At 34.0% G+C, this 18,815-nt stretch overlaps 1 protein-coding gene across 1 annotated transcript in view; it reads right to left on the reverse strand.

Annotated features, from left to right (window-relative positions):
* Positions 1-18,815, reverse strand: part of KPNA4 (karyopherin subunit alpha 4) — a 63,511-nt gene that overhangs the window by 18,685 nt on the left and 26,011 nt on the right. Inside the window, exons 2-11 of the mRNA XM_040247946.1 lie at positions 14,296-14,340; positions 13,365-13,454; positions 13,236-13,265; positions 13,084-13,136; positions 9,933-10,028; positions 9,335-9,420; positions 7,781-7,867; positions 6,182-6,351; positions 6,026-6,070; positions 3,214-3,345 (exon numbers count right to left, since the gene is read on the reverse strand). Of these exons, the coding sequence (XP_040103880.1) occupies positions 3,214-3,345; positions 6,026-6,070; positions 6,182-6,351; positions 7,781-7,867; positions 9,335-9,420; positions 9,933-10,028; positions 13,084-13,136; positions 13,236-13,265; positions 13,365-13,454; positions 14,296-14,340 (834 nt within the window). The remainder of the gene's footprint in view (positions 1-3,213; positions 3,346-6,025; positions 6,071-6,181; positions 6,352-7,780; positions 7,868-9,334; positions 9,421-9,932; positions 10,029-13,083; positions 13,137-13,235; positions 13,266-13,364; positions 13,455-14,295; positions 14,341-18,815) is intronic.

An 18,815-nucleotide genomic window follows, 5' to 3' on the forward strand; every position in this document is an offset into this window, starting at 1 on the left:
GGGAGCCTCCGTTACTGTAAGAGGAAATGGTCAATAAACAAGTAAGTATGAAGGATAACTTTAGATAATAATTATGACCATAAAGAAAATAAGATAATACAGAAGTTTTTGTGTGAACACGTTTCCAGTTTTCTTGGGTATACACCTGGGTGTGGAATTTCTGGGTCATATAATGACTCTAACTTTTCCAGGTACTGTCAAATTATATTCCAAAGAGGCTATACCATTTTACATTCTTACCAGCAATGTATGAGGATCATATTTTCTTTACATTCTTGCCAACACATGTTACTGTCTTTTGGATTATAGCAATCCTGGTGAGTATAAAGTGGTACTTCACTGTGGCTTTGATTTACATTCGTGACATTTACATAGAGATTTGTGTTTGTATTCAGTTCAGTTCAGTTGCTCAGTTGTGTCTGACTCTTTACGAACTGCAGCATGCCAGGTCTCCCTGTCCATCATCAACTCCTGGAGTCTACTCAAACTCACGTCCATTGAGTCGGTGATGCCATCCAGCTATCTCATCATCTGTCGTCCCCTTCTTCTCCCACCTTCAATCTTTCCCAGCATCAGGGTCTTTTCAAATGAGTCAGTTCTTTGCATCAGGTGGCCAAAGTACTGAAGTTCCAGCTTCAACATCAGTCCTTCTGATGAATATTCAGGATTGATTTCCTTAGTGACTAACGATGTTGAACATCTTATGTGCTTACTGACCATCTGTATGTCTTCTTTGGAAAACATTACTTTTTAAAAACCATTTAGAACTGGGTTGCCATTTTTTGTTGAGTTTTAAGAGTTTTTTATGTATTTTGGACACAAATCCTATTTCATATATGATCTGTGAATATCTCCTTCCATTGTGTGGGTTGTCTCTTCACTTTCTTGATGGTCTCTTTAGAAGTTTTAAATTTTGGAAGTCTAATTTTTTTTGGGGGGGGGGGGCATTTTTTCTTTGGCTTCTTGCAGTGTCAAATCTAAGAAACTACTGCCTAATTCAAGGTTATGAAGATTTATGCCTTGTAAGAGGTTTATACTTCCAGATGTTTAATAGCTGTTTTCATTTCATAATAGCTGTGATTCATTTTTGAGTTTATTTTTTAAAAATATGGTATGAAATAGGGATCCAACTTCATTCCTTTATATACATGGGTATCCAGTTGCCTCAGCACCACTTGTTGAAAAGACTGTTTTTGCTCACTGAATTTTCTTGGCACCCTTGTTGAAAATCAATTGATCACAAATGTATGAGTTTCTTTCTGGACTCTTGATTCTATTTCATTGATCTGTATGTCTATCCTTATACTAGAATCACAAAATTTTGTTTTCTCTAGCTTTGTAGTCAGGTTTTAAAGTGAGAAGTCCCCAAACTTGATTGCTTTTTCAAGACTGTTTTGGCTATTTCTGGGTCCACTGTACTTTCAATATTGATTTTAACAAGAACTGCATTTAATCTGTATATAATTTTGGGGACCATTGCCACCCTAATACTGAATCTTTCAATCCACAAACATAGGTACCTTTCTAGTTATTTAGGTCTTATTTAATTTCTTTCAAAAATGTTTTGCAGTGAGCCAGTTTCTTCAACAAATAAATTTGATAAGGGAAAGAATAAAGGAAGAGTAACAGAAACATAAGGGCATAGCTACTAAATGTAATGTGCTGACCTTGTTTGAAGACCTACTGATTTGGTCAAGTTGTGAAAAAAAATGAGGCAAAAAGTAAAATTCAGATACTGATTGGATTTTCGTAAGTGCTCTAACGGTACTGTGAATGTTAAAAAAAATAGGCTTACTTCTTACAGATGCAAGCTGGATGAAATTATACAATATCTGGGATTTGTGTCAAAGTAATCTGGAGGGGAAGTAGAAATATACAGGAAACCTACATAGTTCATTACATTATTCTTTCTATATTCCAAATTTATGGCATGAAAAATTTAAAAAGTTTTACAAAATCTACATTAGTTATCAGGTAAGGTATAGAACATTAAATTTCTTTGCGAGCTGGCTAAAGTAAAAGTCTAACGACTATTTTCTCAAAGTCTAGTATTAAAAGTGAAGATGCATTCAGAAAAAAACAAAAACAAAATGCAAACCAAAAACCTATACCAAGACGTTAAGTACCACACTTAAGAAATGCAAACTTCATGGTAAGAATTTAGTAAGAACATTTAAAATAGACTACAAATACCCCTAAATGACAAAGTATTCTATTAATCAATTATTTCTGAATTTAGCTAAGCGTTCCTTCTTTTCTTTAAAGTGCTTTAAATTTTAGAGATGAGTTTTCATTTTGACAGCATATGAATAACCTAAAGAGATTTTTAAGCCCAGATTTCTAGGAAATATAGCAGATTTACTGAAACAAATTCTAAAAGTTGGGCAAGGGAAACCAATTTTTTTCTTTAAGCTTCACACACTTGATTTTATCATCTAGCCAAGGCTGATAAAATGAATCTGGTTAACAGTTTTCCTTATGCTATTATTGTAGTTTATAGGTTCTTTGTCATTCTACGATTAAAACACGCTATTTACTTCCGAAGGACAGGGAGAGCTTGCTGCACTTCCCTTTACCACCGTAGTTTGACAGTTATTGCTTGTAACTGTGTGAACTTCTCATCTTCTCTTTATTAGCTCTTTCTAGATGCAGGTTTTTTGGGATATTTCTACGGAAGGATTTTAAAATAATACAATAAAACAAAAATCAAAGAAAATGATTTTAAATAACTGGAAGAATACAAGTTAGGAAGCCCCTAAGCAGCACATTTCAGTACAGAGCCTTTATCACAGTGCCAGTGAGGCTGAGCATTAACTAAACTTGCCAAGTGCAGTGAAGAAGAGTAAAAAAGGATAGCTATAGGGGGAAAAAAAGAGTAGGAGAGTAAAAGAAGAAAAATAGGGAAAGTAGGAAAAATAAAATCATCAAAACTTATTTCAGATGCTACCCAAGTTGCTTTAAGAACTGCCCTGCTCTACGTTAGAGATCAGTAATTTACAAAGAAGTCATCTTGGCTTTTTTTCTAGGAAAAGGGATATTCTTGTAGTAATCATACCTCATTTTCTCCTTCTTTAAAATGGGGATATAATAATTCACTCTTTTCCATCACAGATATGTTATTATTAGACTAAAAAATACTTAACTATTGATATTATCCATATTCAAATATCATGTTTAAAGCAGATAGTAGCATGTTATTAGTAAATAACTCACCTGCACTTTAACTTCCTGGTGGCTGAGGAGAGGAACCAAATGAGGGACTATTCCAGAGTCTATTACCATCTGTATCTGTTCGTTGCCAGCATCAGTAAGGTAAGAGAGGGCCCAGACTGTATCTACCAATATCTAATGAATAAAAAAAATTCAAGTAATCCTTGAATATTTTCTCATTTCAAAAATTTTTAACCATATGGACTAACCTGTGATTGTTCTACTATCTTTTTTCTTCTGTTTGCTCTCACTTAAAATCACTGGAATGTTAGTCTTCTCTATTATACTAAGCATCATCAACTATGAATGTCTATATCAAGTATATTCATGTTCCAGTCATATTTAGGATATTTAGGTTAATTATGATCCCAATCACAGATTGACAGCCACTCCTCAATCACAAAGATACAAATATACTATGTAGCACATAAAATATGAGAAAAAGACATTCTCTTTCCCAAATGCTCAGATTGAGGGATAATAGGCCCAAGGACACTGTGATAAATGCATACAGCTGGAAAGAGTATATGTATCCAACATTATAAGTATACACATTAAAAATATCTGGGGTAGGTGAATGTACTCAAGGTGTTCTCACATCAGTAACATGTTGGTTGGTCTAAAGCCAACACTCCAGTATTAGGATTATAGTACTTTCATCTGTTCCAACCAGTGCTTTGCTTTGTAAAACTAGAGGCAACTTTCCAAATAGTGCAAGTCTCCCACAGCTACAGATAAAGACATTAAAAGCAACCATAGGTCAGCCTGTGAGATCTATAATCAAAAAACATGTTCTAGTTTAAAAAAAACAAAACAATGAACCAACCACCAAACTATAATTTACATCAGCTGCCAAAACTACTTTTTTTAAAAAAGCTCATGTAATTAACTTATTATGATTATATTTCAAAGTACAACAGGCTACTGTGTTTCATCTTTGTATGTTAAGTCCTAAGTAGAAGTTATGGCAAAACAAAGTATGAAAAACAACTGTTAAGCTGCTAAATAATGCAATTATTGACAAAGACACAGTAATAAATAATTATGCCTGAAACTTTACTTTCAAAGCCTGTCTAGAATATGAACTCTATGTCAAAAGACATGCCAAAGAAGTTTGAAATCTTTACATTCTAAATCAATGGTATATTTATAACATCCCAGAAGCCCCCAGAAGAAAACAGCACTTTTGTCATTTTTCCTTTCAAAAATTCACGAAAGCACTATGGATATTTTTTAATGTAATAAGACGACATTGAATGAAAAAATTCACACACATAAGGAAGTATCAAAACATGAGACAACTAAATTTCAACTCACAAAGGTAACTTCATATGCACTTTTTGTGTCAGCAAAGTTAAGTCTATGGATAAGTTTACTAATTACAACTCTTGTGTAATTTCAATATTTCACTTATGGTTTGTGGAAACAGTTTTGTTCAGTTATTTTTACTTCTTTGATGGCCTGATTTAAGAACTTGCTCCTAAGTATTAACCCAAGAAGATTTTATTTTTAGTAAACATTATTATTTAGCAAACAATATTACTAATTCTAGTAAAAAAAGAACAATGCAAACTGGCTTGGGGAATTTAAGATAATATCAAGAGTAAGAAAAATGGAGTTACAATCTCATATGGATTGGGATAAACAAGTGGAAAGAACACAATACAGCTCTGAATAAGGTCAACCAAGATGTCTGGTTTTTCCAGTAGACTTATAAACTTTGAGATTAATCTTTCTTGGAAATCTTTTAAAATAAAATATGAAAAATTTGACTATAAGAACCCCAAACCAAAATTTGCTTACATGTGTGTTTTCTGTTTGCTTTTAAAGATGTTAGACTATTTGGAGCTATGAAAAATATCTTTAGAGCAAAGATCATGTTCCTCTATGAATGTCAAACACATAATATAATTCTAACTTAATGTAGTATAATTTGAAGTTTAAATTGTTCCATATCTTTAGAGAGATCCTGGCAAAAAGGTATTACTACCTAAGAAACTGAAGTAGTTTGTCACACACTGATCATACCAAACTGTGTTTTTAAAGAACTACACAAGTTTCTGATGGTTGCTATGCATTTTGTCCATGTGATTTCCTTTTACCCGTAACATTTCTACCTCCTCTAACACAGGAAGGCTAGACTGACTTTATAAGCAGATAGATCTGTTTCCTAGTCATTCATTCTTCCTGAGTTGCTTTTTCCTTTGCTCTCTTTGTTAGAAAGAATGAGTAGGATATATTTATTATGTTTAAAATCTAGTTTGCACTGATTTTTTTCCCCCTGTTGTTTGGATACTCAAGAATTATCTTTATACCAAGTGAGGCCATTAGCAAAGTCACTATAAATGAATTAACAGAGTAATAATGAAATTAAAGAGCAACTGATGCTAATGTTTCAGTCTAAGAATGGTATATGAATACAAACGCATACATAAAGGCACACATACTTTTCTTTACCTTTCAAAAAATAATACCACTAGGTGTATGTGTTTCTCTCACCGGCCAGCTGTCAAAATGAGCTTTCATAGAAAGATTATGAACAGTCAAAGATATAATCTTTGTGAGAGCTTACTAACTGGAAACTTTAACAACTTCTAATATCAGTGTTTGCAAAACAAATACATAATATATGCACACACATTACTGCCCAGACCAAAATAACAGGCTTGATTTCACTTGAAATTTACATTTTGTGATATGGGTAAACACAGAGTAAATACAAAAATACCAAACTATGTATAAACAGCTCTTGAACTAGGGTGAAGCCTTAAATATATACACACATAAAACTATATGATGGGAAGCATTTACTCACATTTACGTCTGTGTGATGAATTAAAACACAAAGAGCTGGAAGAATCTAAAGAGGGAGAAATATATAGATTTTAAAATACACATAGATAAAAATATACACATAATAATATCTACTTTAATTAAAACAAAACAAAACAAAACAAAAAACACTTGTTACCTCCTGAATGGTTTCCATTGGGGGTGGTGGGTCTTTGTGGCGACATAGGTTGACCATAACCCAAGTAACATTTCTTAAGAATGTTATAGGAATAGATGGACTTATGAACGAAAGTAAAGGTTTCACAACTCCAAGACTTATGACATAATCTCTACACTGTGGCCCATCACCTGTAGGAAGGAAGATTTATTAATACAATAAGTAATTCAGAAAACATAAAGCACTGGGTTCAATATGCTGCTTATTGTATTTAAACCATATATTTTGATATATGCAGCAGTTTTAGACAATAATAACCTAGCTCACATTTTATTCTTTGAGGCAAGAGGTGTAACATATGGTACTAAGACTTCCTTTGTACATTATTCATGTATTCAGGTTTATATGCTGCTCACCTATAAAATGTTTTTATGGCATCTAAATGCCAGAAGCCTAAATAAGGTTTTCAAGTACTTTGTGAACACAGAATTGTTGCTTTTTGTCTTCTCTCTCAATGGTACTCTAAGAAACCTTCATGTTATAAAAAGAAATATATGGGAATACCATTACAGAGAAAAATATCTAGAATTTATACTGATGACCTGACGTCAAAGCACAGAGAGTATTATAAATTACTCTATACACTTAAACTATGTAAACTATGTCTACAGTATTTGAAGATGAAATGTTTGTTCTTTTTGCCATTTATTCTATAATGTCACTGGAATTAAAAACCAAAGATCAAGATGTGCTATTAATAGTTACAAATCTAAAATTTGATATAAAGTAAGGGACTCTGGATATACAAACGACAGCATTCCTAACAGCAATATATTGTATGCCAAGAACAGTTTATAGGGAAACCTCCCCATCTGAAAACTCAACAACTGTGGGGCACTAACCACACTCCACCTTCCATCTTGGCCCCCAAAAGGGTAATAAAGAAGAGCTTTATTAGAGCAAGGCTGATTACTTCCATGCAAAAAAAAATCTGTGGCAGAAATAACTTGTAATATAATGGTACACAATACAGTTCAGACCCCAGATTTTTTCCATTCTCCAGCTTTTTGAATTTTTGAGTTTGGGTAAACTTAATGTTATAGTTAAAAAGCAAATTCCTGAAATACTGGAGCTGTCTTTAATTATTCTTCTTGCAATTATTTATCAGAGAAAATCAGAAAGGTACGGTAATCATGGTTGTCAACATTTAACGAGACTGTCTATATGACAGTCATATAGACACTTGTATGATGACCACCTCATGATAATAGTGGACATTACTGTACTAAAATCTATAAGAAATATAAAAAATTTCAACTTAAGATTCCTCTCAGAACTGCTATTGTAATTTGGTTTAAGTTTTACCACCTCCTTTTTTCTTAATATTTCCTAGGACAGTTAAGAGAGTTGAGGAATAAAATGGACCCCACTGTAATGAAGGAGGATGAGGAAAATACCTAAATCATACACATACTTTGTAATTATTACAAATAACTAAGAGCTGACTATAGAACTGAAAACGACAAGCTGCTTTTCCTTTTCAACTCCTAGTAGACATTTGTATTACACAGTACATGATCACAACAATTGCTGGACTAGCATTATGAGTTTTAGACAAACCTATGATATTTCCCAGGGCCCACACTGCTTGTTCACAGACATTCTGATGGGGTGAATGGAGAAGCCTCAGGAAAAGTGGCACAGCATCTGAAGGAAGAAAATATGCTATCATTTAAGTCTGAAGATATTATATATCAATTAGATTTTTTAAAAATTGAAAAAAAAAGTTGACAATACTGTAAATTGAAAACTGAACTTGTTTCTTTGCTGAAATTTCAAAAGAAACGAACCTATCAAGAAAATATACATATATAAAATATATTCTCACTAAATGATTTTCATTAGACTAACAGTAGTACAAAATTTCTGAGTAGCAGACAAAATTGTCACCATCAAAATGACAGCTTCAACATACAAACATCAAATTAAGTTGATAAAACTTTATTCACAATTAAACCTGGATTTAAATTAAAAAAATTAATTCCTTATAGAGTAAGTATTATCTTCAAATTTGAAAAAAAAAAAAACCCTCCAATAATTAAAATAACTTTTGAATACAGAAATGTAAAATAGTATCACATAGGTCTTTAACCTGGCCACATGAGACATTTTGAATCAGAAAATGCTTCTGTTGCTTAACAAGGAAATACAGAGAGACATTTAACAGAATAATACTGCACTGAATACATGATTCTTTCATTTCTTTTCCTTCTTATACTGCTCTGAAAAATGCTATTTAAGTAAGTACACAGAGATCAGGCAGGTATACTTATGTGTGTGTGTGTGTTAGTCATTCAGTTTTGTCTGACTCTGTGTGACTCTGTGGACTGTAGCCTGCCAGGCTCCTCTGTCCATAGAACTCTCCAGGCAAGAATACTGGAGTGAGTTGCCATTTCCTTTTCCAAGGGATCTTCCCAACCCAGGGATCGAACCTGTGTCTCCTGCACTGGCAGGTGGATTCTTTACCACTGAGCCACCTGGGAAGTCCTTAGACAAAGAATACTGCTTATATATTTGAAGGGGATTTTCAAAGTACCTTCTTAAACTTATGAATTTCTTTGTGTAGTGTGTGCTAAGTCACTTCATTTGTGTCTGGCTATCTGCAAACCTATGGACTATAGCCCATCAGGCTCCTCTGTCCCTCAGGTTCTCCAGACAAGAATATTGCAGTGGGTTGTCATTCCCTTCTCCAGGGAATACCTGCATCTCTACTGTCTCCTGCATTGGTAGGTAGGTTCTTACCAGTAGCACTACCCAGGAAGCAGAATCAAATAACATTCATGGAAAATAACTCAAGTTACAATAACATAACTCAGTGATTATTTCCTACTTACATTTGTTGGAACATAAACAACCAATCCTATAATAACAATGAAAAAAAATTCAAGCCATCTTCTCAAAGGCCTACTTTATAAAATAGAAAATATCACTAACTGGGATAAGATGATTAAAGTAACATACTTAAGTTGGCTTATTTCAACTGCCTTATGTATTACTGAATTCAAAATAATTATTTTATAATTTAATAGCTCTATTCTTTCAGAAAAAGCACTAAGTGTTTTAAATAACCTGTTTTTGGAAAATTACAATTTTGTTTCTTAATAACCAACTTACTAGACTGAACTACTGCTTGAGTTTGTTCAGAGGTTCCAGATGCAATGTTTGTCAAAGCCCATGCCGCTTCAAACTGTAAAGAAGGACTACAAAAAAAAAAAAAAACAAATTGTTTTAAACAGCAGGAATTTCTACACTGGCCCAAAATATCTACTAACCATTCCTTCCTTCCAGCATTTTAAAAGTATCAAGTATTTTGATGTAAAAGATCTATATAACTAGTACTTTTTAACTTCCAATGACTATTTAAAATATCTCTTTGGTATAAAAAGCATATAACCCTCTCAAGGTGTCCTTACTTTTATTAAGAACTCTTTAAGATACCCGCACATTACTAACTAAACAGTTTTCTCAAGTAATTATCTGGATAAACTAGATCTTACTAATTTTCAAAGCTTAAAGGCTAACTAAATATATCACTCGCAAGTTCCCTTCTTTACCTTCTCTTGGTGTAAACATATCTTACATTGTTTTTCACATTGGCTTTTCAACTCCATCTTACATCCCCTTTTTTTCGTTTGAAGATCAAATTAACTACTAAGAAAATGTCTTCTGCAAAGGACACACTCTAAATTATTTCTTAAAATAATGTACTTACTTGTCATCTCTTTCAAGACAATGGACTAAAATAGGCAATATTCCAGATTTTATTAAGTCATCAATTGGTGGATTTCGATCACTGGACAAAAGCTTCCTATAAGAGATATACATACTCCTTATGAAACTTAATGAAACATAATTAAATTCAAATTCACGTTTGATTACAATAACCTGAATATTTGCCACACTCTTCTTGAAAGTTACTTTTTAAATTTATATAATGCAATTTTTCCTATTATAAAAAGGTTAATGTATAAATTCAAAGAAATTATTAATAATTAGGAAAAATGGTAGACATGAACGATTACATATGTTTCTAACAACCATAAAGACATGAACACTTTACCACTTCTTTTAAGTTAGGGCAAAAGTGCTGGTACAAGTTTATAGCTGATACCAGTTTCTAATTCTTTATCCTACTCTATACACTAAATTGGAGAAGGCAATGGCAACCCACTCCAGTATTCTTGCCAGGAGAATTCCATGGACGGAGGAGCCTGGTAGGCTACAGTCCATGGGGTCACTAAGAGTCGGACATGACTGAGCGACTTCACTTTCATTATACACTAAATTAAAGACCATAAAAGCTCAACAACATGCTCAACAACTAAAGGAAATGTTATTCCCCTATATAAACCAAGTGATAGCTGCTAATTTACTATCCTATCAATGTAAACTCCCTGACTGAGCTTTGTAACATTCCACAAACTGACTCCATTTTATTTGTCTAATTCTCTGTAATTCAAGGATCGGGTGTCTGTCCCAACATTTCAATCTAATTTGCAGGCCCTTCAAATCCTATTTCCCACACTTGGAGTGCTCTCTTCTCTGTCTATTCAAACTCTATCTATACAATCTGTGTGTGTATGCTTAGTTGCTCAGTTGTGTCAGACTCTTTGCAACCCCATGGACTGTAGGCCACCAGGCTCCTCTGTCCATCGGGAGAGATTCAGGCAAGAATACTGGAGTGGGTTGCTGTGCCCTACTTCAGGGGATCTTTCCAGCCCAGGTCTCCTGCACTGCAAGCAGATTCTTGACCATCTGAGCTACTCTCTCTAAACTCCAAGAATATTTACATGGCATACAGCTATACTTACTGTTGAGCATCACTATTTTTTATATAGTTTTGCCTTCCCAATTAGCTTCTAAACTTCTTACAGAGCAACAATTATTCCACATGCTTCCTCACAGTATTTTCCATAATATATGGCACAATTCTTTATACAAAGTAGGAAATAAGCCAGTCTTTAACCCAGCCTTTGTTAATCAAGGTTTCAAAGTTGATAAAACTTTTTTACTACTTCACTGAGGACATTCTTAAAGAGAAATGATGTTTTTTCTTTGATTGCAAAATGGTACATACCATATATACAATGTATCATTAGTTTGGTGACACTGTTTTGGTTTGTGCTAAGGTGCCAGTAATTTACCCAGCCAATTTTGCAACATCAATGTGAATGCTAACACAGTTTTTAAAAAATGGCAAATGAAGTCTTATTCTTTTTTAGAATTATTGTGAAAATAACAGCCCCTAAAGTTATCTCAGGATCTCCTAGGGATCCACACACTGTATTTTCAGATACCCTGCCTTACGACTTTCATTATCTTGCAGAACTCATGTTGAGAAGAGCTGCTCCAATATTACAATTAACACTGACAATGGTGAGCATAATGTATTAATTTCTTAATCATTCTTCCTATTAACATTAATTTGCTATTTGAGATATGAAAATTTCTGTGACTTTCTTCCTATATTAACAAAGACCTTTCTAATAAGTTCTTTAACCTGTAGCGGACAACACTGTAATCTTATAATTTCTTTATCTGTTCTAGGCCACTTACAGTGAATATACAAAAGTAGCAAAGTCTAATAAACATAAAAGGGACTCAAAAGCACTGGGTAAGATATTATATTATTATGTGAAGTCTTTTTCTACTTTAAAATTTTATAACAAGTTAATTTCTTGCTCAAGTGTTTCTTTCCTACTGATAATTAGAACATAGGGTATTATTCTTACATATATTAAAAAAACAAAGGAACCACTATATTGTACTATGATACAACCATGTCTTCCCCAAGCTATTTATTAATACAAATGTCTCAGTAGTTAAGTTTCTCTGGCTTTTCCTTTGAAATATGAGTGCACAGGTTTTACAATAGAAATATGTAAAATGATACGTAGGAGTCCTAAATCTTAACATCTTGCAGCCTTCAGTTCAGTTCAGTCACTCAGTCATGTCTGACTCTTTGCGACCCCATGAATCGCAGCACACCAGGCCTCCCTGTCCATCACCAACTCCCGGAATTCACCCAAACTCATGTCCATTAAGTTGGTGATGCCATCCAGCCATCTCATCCTCTGTCATCCCCTTCTCCTCCTGCCCCCAATCCCTCCCAGCATCAGTCTTTTCTAATGAGTCAACTCTTCGCATGAGGTGGCCAAAGTATTGTTGTTTCAGCTTTAGCATCAGTCCGTCCAATGAACAACCAGGACTGATCTCCTTTAGGACGGACTGGTTGGATCTCCTTGCAGTCCAAAGGACTCTCAAGAGTCTTCTCCAACACCACAGGTTCAAAAGCATCAATTCTTCAGTGCTCAGCTTTCTTCACAGTCCAACTCCCACATCCATACATGACCACTGGGAAAACCATTGTTGGCAAAGTAATGTCTCTGCTTTTGAATATGCTATCTAGGCTGGTCATAACTTTCCTTCCAAGGAGTAAGCGTCTTTTAAAGCTTTAATTCAACTTATTGTTTGATCATTATGAAAATTGTGAGAAGAATCAGCTACCCAAGCAGGAGCTGAAGAATCTGATTTTTAATAAAATTAAACCTATTATTCAGTAAAGAATGAAAAGTTTTACAATGTTTTTCTATTAGTCTATAGCAATAACATGTCAAATCAACCTTTCTTCAGTGTTTGCACATTTTAAATGTACACTAAAGCTTCCGGTTCTTAGTGAATTAGAAATTTGCTAATTTTAATACTCTAAATTAGAGAATAATCTTAGAGAATAATTTTTAAAATAAATTCATTAGGTCTATGACTATTTATTATTTGTCATCAAAGTTAATATAAGAAACAGGACTACTATATAGTAAAAACCCAAACCTAAGTTATAAACATTAAATATGTCCTTAACTTACCTAGCAGCTTGAACTGCACTTAATTGAATTCCTTGGTTATCACTTGACGCATTCTATAAAAAAAACCAAACAATTTTTGATGCAGATACACAATAATTAGTTGACAAGTACAAGAAATATGAATGAGGGTGGGGGAGGGGAAATCAACTTACTTGAACTATAGCTTCTAGAGAGGTATTTTGCTAGGAAAAAGAGAAAATTAAGTTAAAAATTCACCTTGTAATTCTGTATTTATGTAAAAATCACAGAATTTTTAAATTACCAGAATAACAATAACTTACCACTCTATAATCACCATCTATGTCAGAGTCTTCACAGATATCTTCATGTGGTACATTTCTCCTCTTTAAGAGATGTTCATCTCTTTTATTCTTAAAAAAACAGAACTTCAGTTAAATTTTAAAACGCTAAGTAGTTTCACATAAAAATTAGACAATCCTGTGCCTACAAAAAATACAAAGTGACTTTCCAAAGTAAAATGCAAATGCAGACAATTAAACCAAATTGTGAATTAAACATGGAAGCAACACCTATTTGAGCCCCCAAACTCCAAACATTACATTTTTAATGAACTGTGAACAATGTAAAAACAAACTAAAAAAAAAAAAAAAAAAAAAAAAATAATTTGATTAAAAAAAGATAAGAGAGTTTAAGCCAGAACCAAACATACATATTTATTTAAAAGTACTGAACCATTTTATACATCATCTGGGAGCTTCTCTTTATCACCTAAAAGCAAAGTCAAAGCAAAAGTTGGGCAGTTCAAAAATCAGACAAAAATTAACAATGTCTTACAAAAATTAAGGGCCACTTGAATTTCACTAAAATGTTCAGGACAAATTTTAAAATATATTCTCAACTAACCTACTTTAATACTTGAAAAGTCGACAAAATTTTTAAATACCAAGCTCCTTTTATGGAGTAAATTACTGTAAATAGCAGAACTATTTAGTATAACTATGACATACACTTTATATAAACCATTTAAAATTACAGAAGAAAAAACCGTTAGATAATGTTTACCTCTATTTTAGATAGTTGACAAAATGCACCTTGCCAACTTCAATAGTTGTCAAATTTAGTCAATATCTCCATTTTCAAAGAAAAAAGAAATGCTCATTTAAGCACTTGAGATTCATATACATTTGCTTATTTCTCTATATATGGCTGCTGTAATTATACTTGAAAGTACACAATATTAATCAGACTCACCTTTCTTAATTCAACTACAACTTCATTTCGTTGTCTTCTCATAGTCTACAAGAAATTAAAGAAAATTGTTTTAAAAAAATCACCTCAAATTCCATCACCCAGAGAAAACTGCTATTAACACTTTGATGTACACCCCCTAATCTTTTCTTCTAGTCATATATATACATAAAGTCATATTTTACTCCTAATAAAGATTATATGATGATTTCCTATCTTCATTTCATATTCACATTCTTAAATACTGAAAATCTCTTTGAAATTATTACTGGAACTATAATATTGGATATATCATAAAAGTTTGAAACTGTAACACAGGAATTATTAAAAACATAAAGGTACAAAGAATAATCCATAATCTCACCCCCTGTAAGAATTCCCTATTTAAAAAGTAATATATGTACAAGGTAATCTCACTGCCACATGAACCCCCTATTTAAAAAGGAATATATGTACAAGGTTAGTAAACTGAATTGCTTTAAAAAAGGGGGGTGGGGGAGGGGGCAAAAACCTTCCTGACAATTCACAGCTTCTTTCTTTAAAGATAAACATAGCTAGGTTTACTATGACTCTGATACACTTATTCTGTTCTTTACCTTATTTTTATTTATTTTATTTAAAGATCTGGAAGATCTTTCATGATGGTATATGCAGATCTATTTTATTCTTCCGAAAGAGCACATAATTATTCTATCACATACTGTAACCATTCCGTTTTTTAACGTGTTTTTCTCACTTTAAAGTTACCTAACACATGGATACATGTTCACTGTAAAACATTCAGACATTCAGAAACGATACCAATTCACATTATATATAGGACCAACTCATTCTTTCTAATAACTGCATATGCCAAGACATATTAAGTGGAGAGAGCAATTCATGAAGTAATACTTAGAATGTCTAATAAATACAAACATATCTGAAACCAACTTTTGATCTTTAACAAACATATGTTCTACCCCATCTCACATGGTTCATACGAGGGTGAGATTATGAATTCTCTTACCCTTAGTATTTTTGTATTTTTATAAGCCTTATGTTATTGTTTAAAAATTTGCAATATATCCAATACTCCAGGTCTATTAATAATTTCAAAAAGAATTTCAGCAAATGGCAACTCCATTCTTCCAGTTGCACAGATCAAATTATATATTAAAGCCATCCCTAATTATTCTTCTCTCATATTACACACTCAATTTGTTAGTAAATCATATTGGTTCAATCATCAAAACTTATCTGAAATACAACTACATATGATGATTTCTCTGCCACTCTCTGATCCAACTCACCATTATCTCTCCTCTAGATAACTGCAACTCCTAACTTGCATCCCTCTCTTTGTTCTTGCACTCCATCTTTCTTCCAGTCCATTATTATCACAGCAACCAAAGTAATCCTCATCGGGAGTCTTGCTTTTTGTGTGCCACAGACTTCTTTGGCAGCTTAGTGCAATCAATGGTCACCTTCTCAGACTGTTGAGGTTACTCAGCTGCTAAGTCGTGTCTGACTCTTTACGACCCTATGAACTGTGCCAGGCTTTCTTGTCCTGTATCTCCTGGAGTTTGCTCAAATTCACATCCATTGAGTTGGTGAGGCAATCCAACGAACTCATTCTCTGTTGCCCCCTTCTCCTGCTCTCAATATTTCCCAGCATCAGGGGCTTTTGAGTTGGATCTTGGCATCAGGTGGTCGAAGTTTAAGAGTTTCAGCATCAGTCCTTCCAATGGATATTCAGGACTGATTTCTTTTAGGACTGACCAGTCTGATCTCCTTGCAGTCCAAGAGATTTTCAAAAGTCTTCTTCAGCACCACAATTAAAAAGCATCAGTTCTTCAGTGCTCAGCCTTCTTTATGGTCTAATAACTCTCACATCCGTACACAACTACTGGAAAAAACACAGCTTTGACTATACAGACCTTTGCTGGCAAAGTGAAAGCTTTGGTTTTTAACACACTGTATAGGTTTATCATAGCTTTTCTTTCAAGAAGCAAGTGTCTTTTAATTTCATGGCTGCAGTCACCAGTAATTCTGGAGCCCAAGAAAATAAAATCAGTCACTATTTTCATTGCTTCTTCATCTATCTGCCATGAACTGATGGGACTGGATGCCATGATCTTAGCTTTTTGAAATGTTGAGGTTTTTTTAAATATAAATTTATTTATTTTAATTGGAGGCTAATGTTGAGTTTTAAGCCAACCTATTTCACTCTTTCACCCTTATCAAGAGGCTCTTTAGTTCCTCTTTGTTTTCTGCCATAAGAGTGGTGTCATCTGCATATCTGAAGTTATTGATATTTCTCCCAGCAATCTTGATTCCAGCCTGTGCTTCATCCAGCCCAGCATTTCACATGATGTACTCTGCATAGAAGTTAAACAAGCAGGGTGACAATATACAGCCTTGACATACTCTTTCCCCAATTATGAACCAGTCTGTTGTTCCATGTCCGGTTCTAACTGTTGCTTCCTGACCTGCACACAGGTTTCGCAGGAGGCAGGTCAGGTGGTATGGTATTCCCATCTCACAGTTTGTTGTGATCCACACAGTCAAAGGCTTTTGTGGAGTCAATGAAACAGAAGTAGATGTTTTTCTGGAATTCTCTTGCTTTTTCTATGACCCAACAGATGTTGGCAATTTGATCTCTAGTTCCTCTGCCTTTTCTAAACCCAGCTTGTTCATCTGGAAGTTCTCGATTCATGTACTGCTGAAGCTTAGCTTGAAGGATTTTGAGCATTATCTTGCTAACATGTAAAATGAGCGCAATCATACAGTACTGCCCTTCTTTGGGACTGGAATGAAAACTCACCTTTTCCAGTCGTGTGGCCACTGCTGAGTTCTCCAAATTTGCTGACATACTGAGTGCAGCATGTCATTAAATCATCTTTTAGGATGTTAAAATAGCTCAACTGGAATTCCATCACCTCCACTAGCTTTGTTTGTAGTAATGCTTCCTAAAGTTCACTTGACTTCACACTTCAGGATGTCTGGCTCCAGATGAGTGACCACACCATTGTGATTATCTGGGTCACTAAGACCTTTTTTTGTATAGTTCTGTGTATTCTTGTCATCTCTTCTTAATCTCTTCTCCTTCTGTTAGGTCCTTGCCATTTCTGTCCTTTATTGCACTCATCTTTGCATGAAAATGTTCCCTTGGTAGCTCCAATTTTCTTGAAGAGATCTCTAGTCTTTCCTTTTCTATTGTTTTCCTCTATTTCTTTGCACTGTTCACTTAAGGCTTTCTTATCCCTCCCTGCTATTCTCTGGAACTCAGATAGTAGTTTTAAATATAGAAATGAAATATGGACTATTACAAAAAAAGCCAATTAAACGTATTGTTCCCAAAATATAGAAAACATGAAACAACAAACTGTAATACATATGCTTCATTATCATATCAAATGGAAACTAGCAGTTCCATAATAATTACTATACTTTCAAAGTAATGATCATGAATAGTATTTCAGGATATCTTGCAACAAAACTGATTTTTATAGGTGGTAACAAAAATCACAGGTAACTTTAATAAATATGGAGGTTTACTGGCTACATTATTAACTGAATGAAATACTCTTTCAGTTAGAAAGTTAGTGAAAACAAGGATGCTCTTTTTTTTTTCTAAGTTCCCAGGTTTTCTTGAATTCTACCCATAGACTTCATGGGAAGAAAGATTCAGTAAAGAAACCCTTTCTAAAAAGTCAATCAGATCATTTTACTCCCCTCTTCAAAACCACCCAATGGTTTTCCACTTTGGAGTAGATGCCAAATCACTGCAATGGCTTCAGTATTCCCATCTCATCCCCTCCCTGGTTATCACCTGCTATATCTCAACTCCTATGATTCTCTCCATCCATTCTGCTGTATCTTCACTAACTTCACTATTCTTCTAACACACTGGAAATTCTCTCTTCAAGGCATTTTCTAACATACCATATAGCAACTACAAGAAAATGGACTCTAGAAATAAACTGATTGGGCTTAATTTTCAGCCATAATACTTGTTACCATGCCTCAGTTTCCTCATCTATACAACAGGGATTAATAAAAAAAAAAACAAAAATCCATCTATGGGCTTGCGTGGTAGCTCAGTGGTACAGAACCCACCTGCCAATGCAGAAGACAAGGGTTCAATCCCTGGGTCGGGGAGATTCCTGGGAGAAGGAAATGGCAATCTACTCTGGTATTCTTGCCTATGAAATCTCATGGACAGAGGAGCCTGGCAGGCTCCAGTGCATGGGATTGCTAAAGAGTTGGACATGACTTAGCAACTGAAGAACAATAACAAAAATATCTACATCATAGGATTACTGTAAGGATTAAACAAACACATATAAAGTACATAAAATTTCTGGCACATAGTACACTATTTAGTATTGCTATTGTTATATCCTCAGGCCGTAATGCTCTTCCCTCAATATCTGCAGTGTTCACTCATCTTCGAGTGCTTCAAATGTCACCTCCATGATGAGGTCTTCCTCTTCCTAACTATCCAGCAACTATACATCTAATATATCTGGGTACTGGGC

The sequence above is a fragment of the Oryx dammah genome, unplaced genomic scaffold (assembly GCF_014754425.2).
Source record: "Oryx dammah isolate SB20612 unplaced genomic scaffold, SCBI_Odam_1.1 HiC_scaffold_2, whole genome shotgun sequence".
NCBI classification, from domain to species: domain Eukaryota; kingdom Metazoa; phylum Chordata; class Mammalia; order Artiodactyla; family Bovidae; genus Oryx; species Oryx dammah.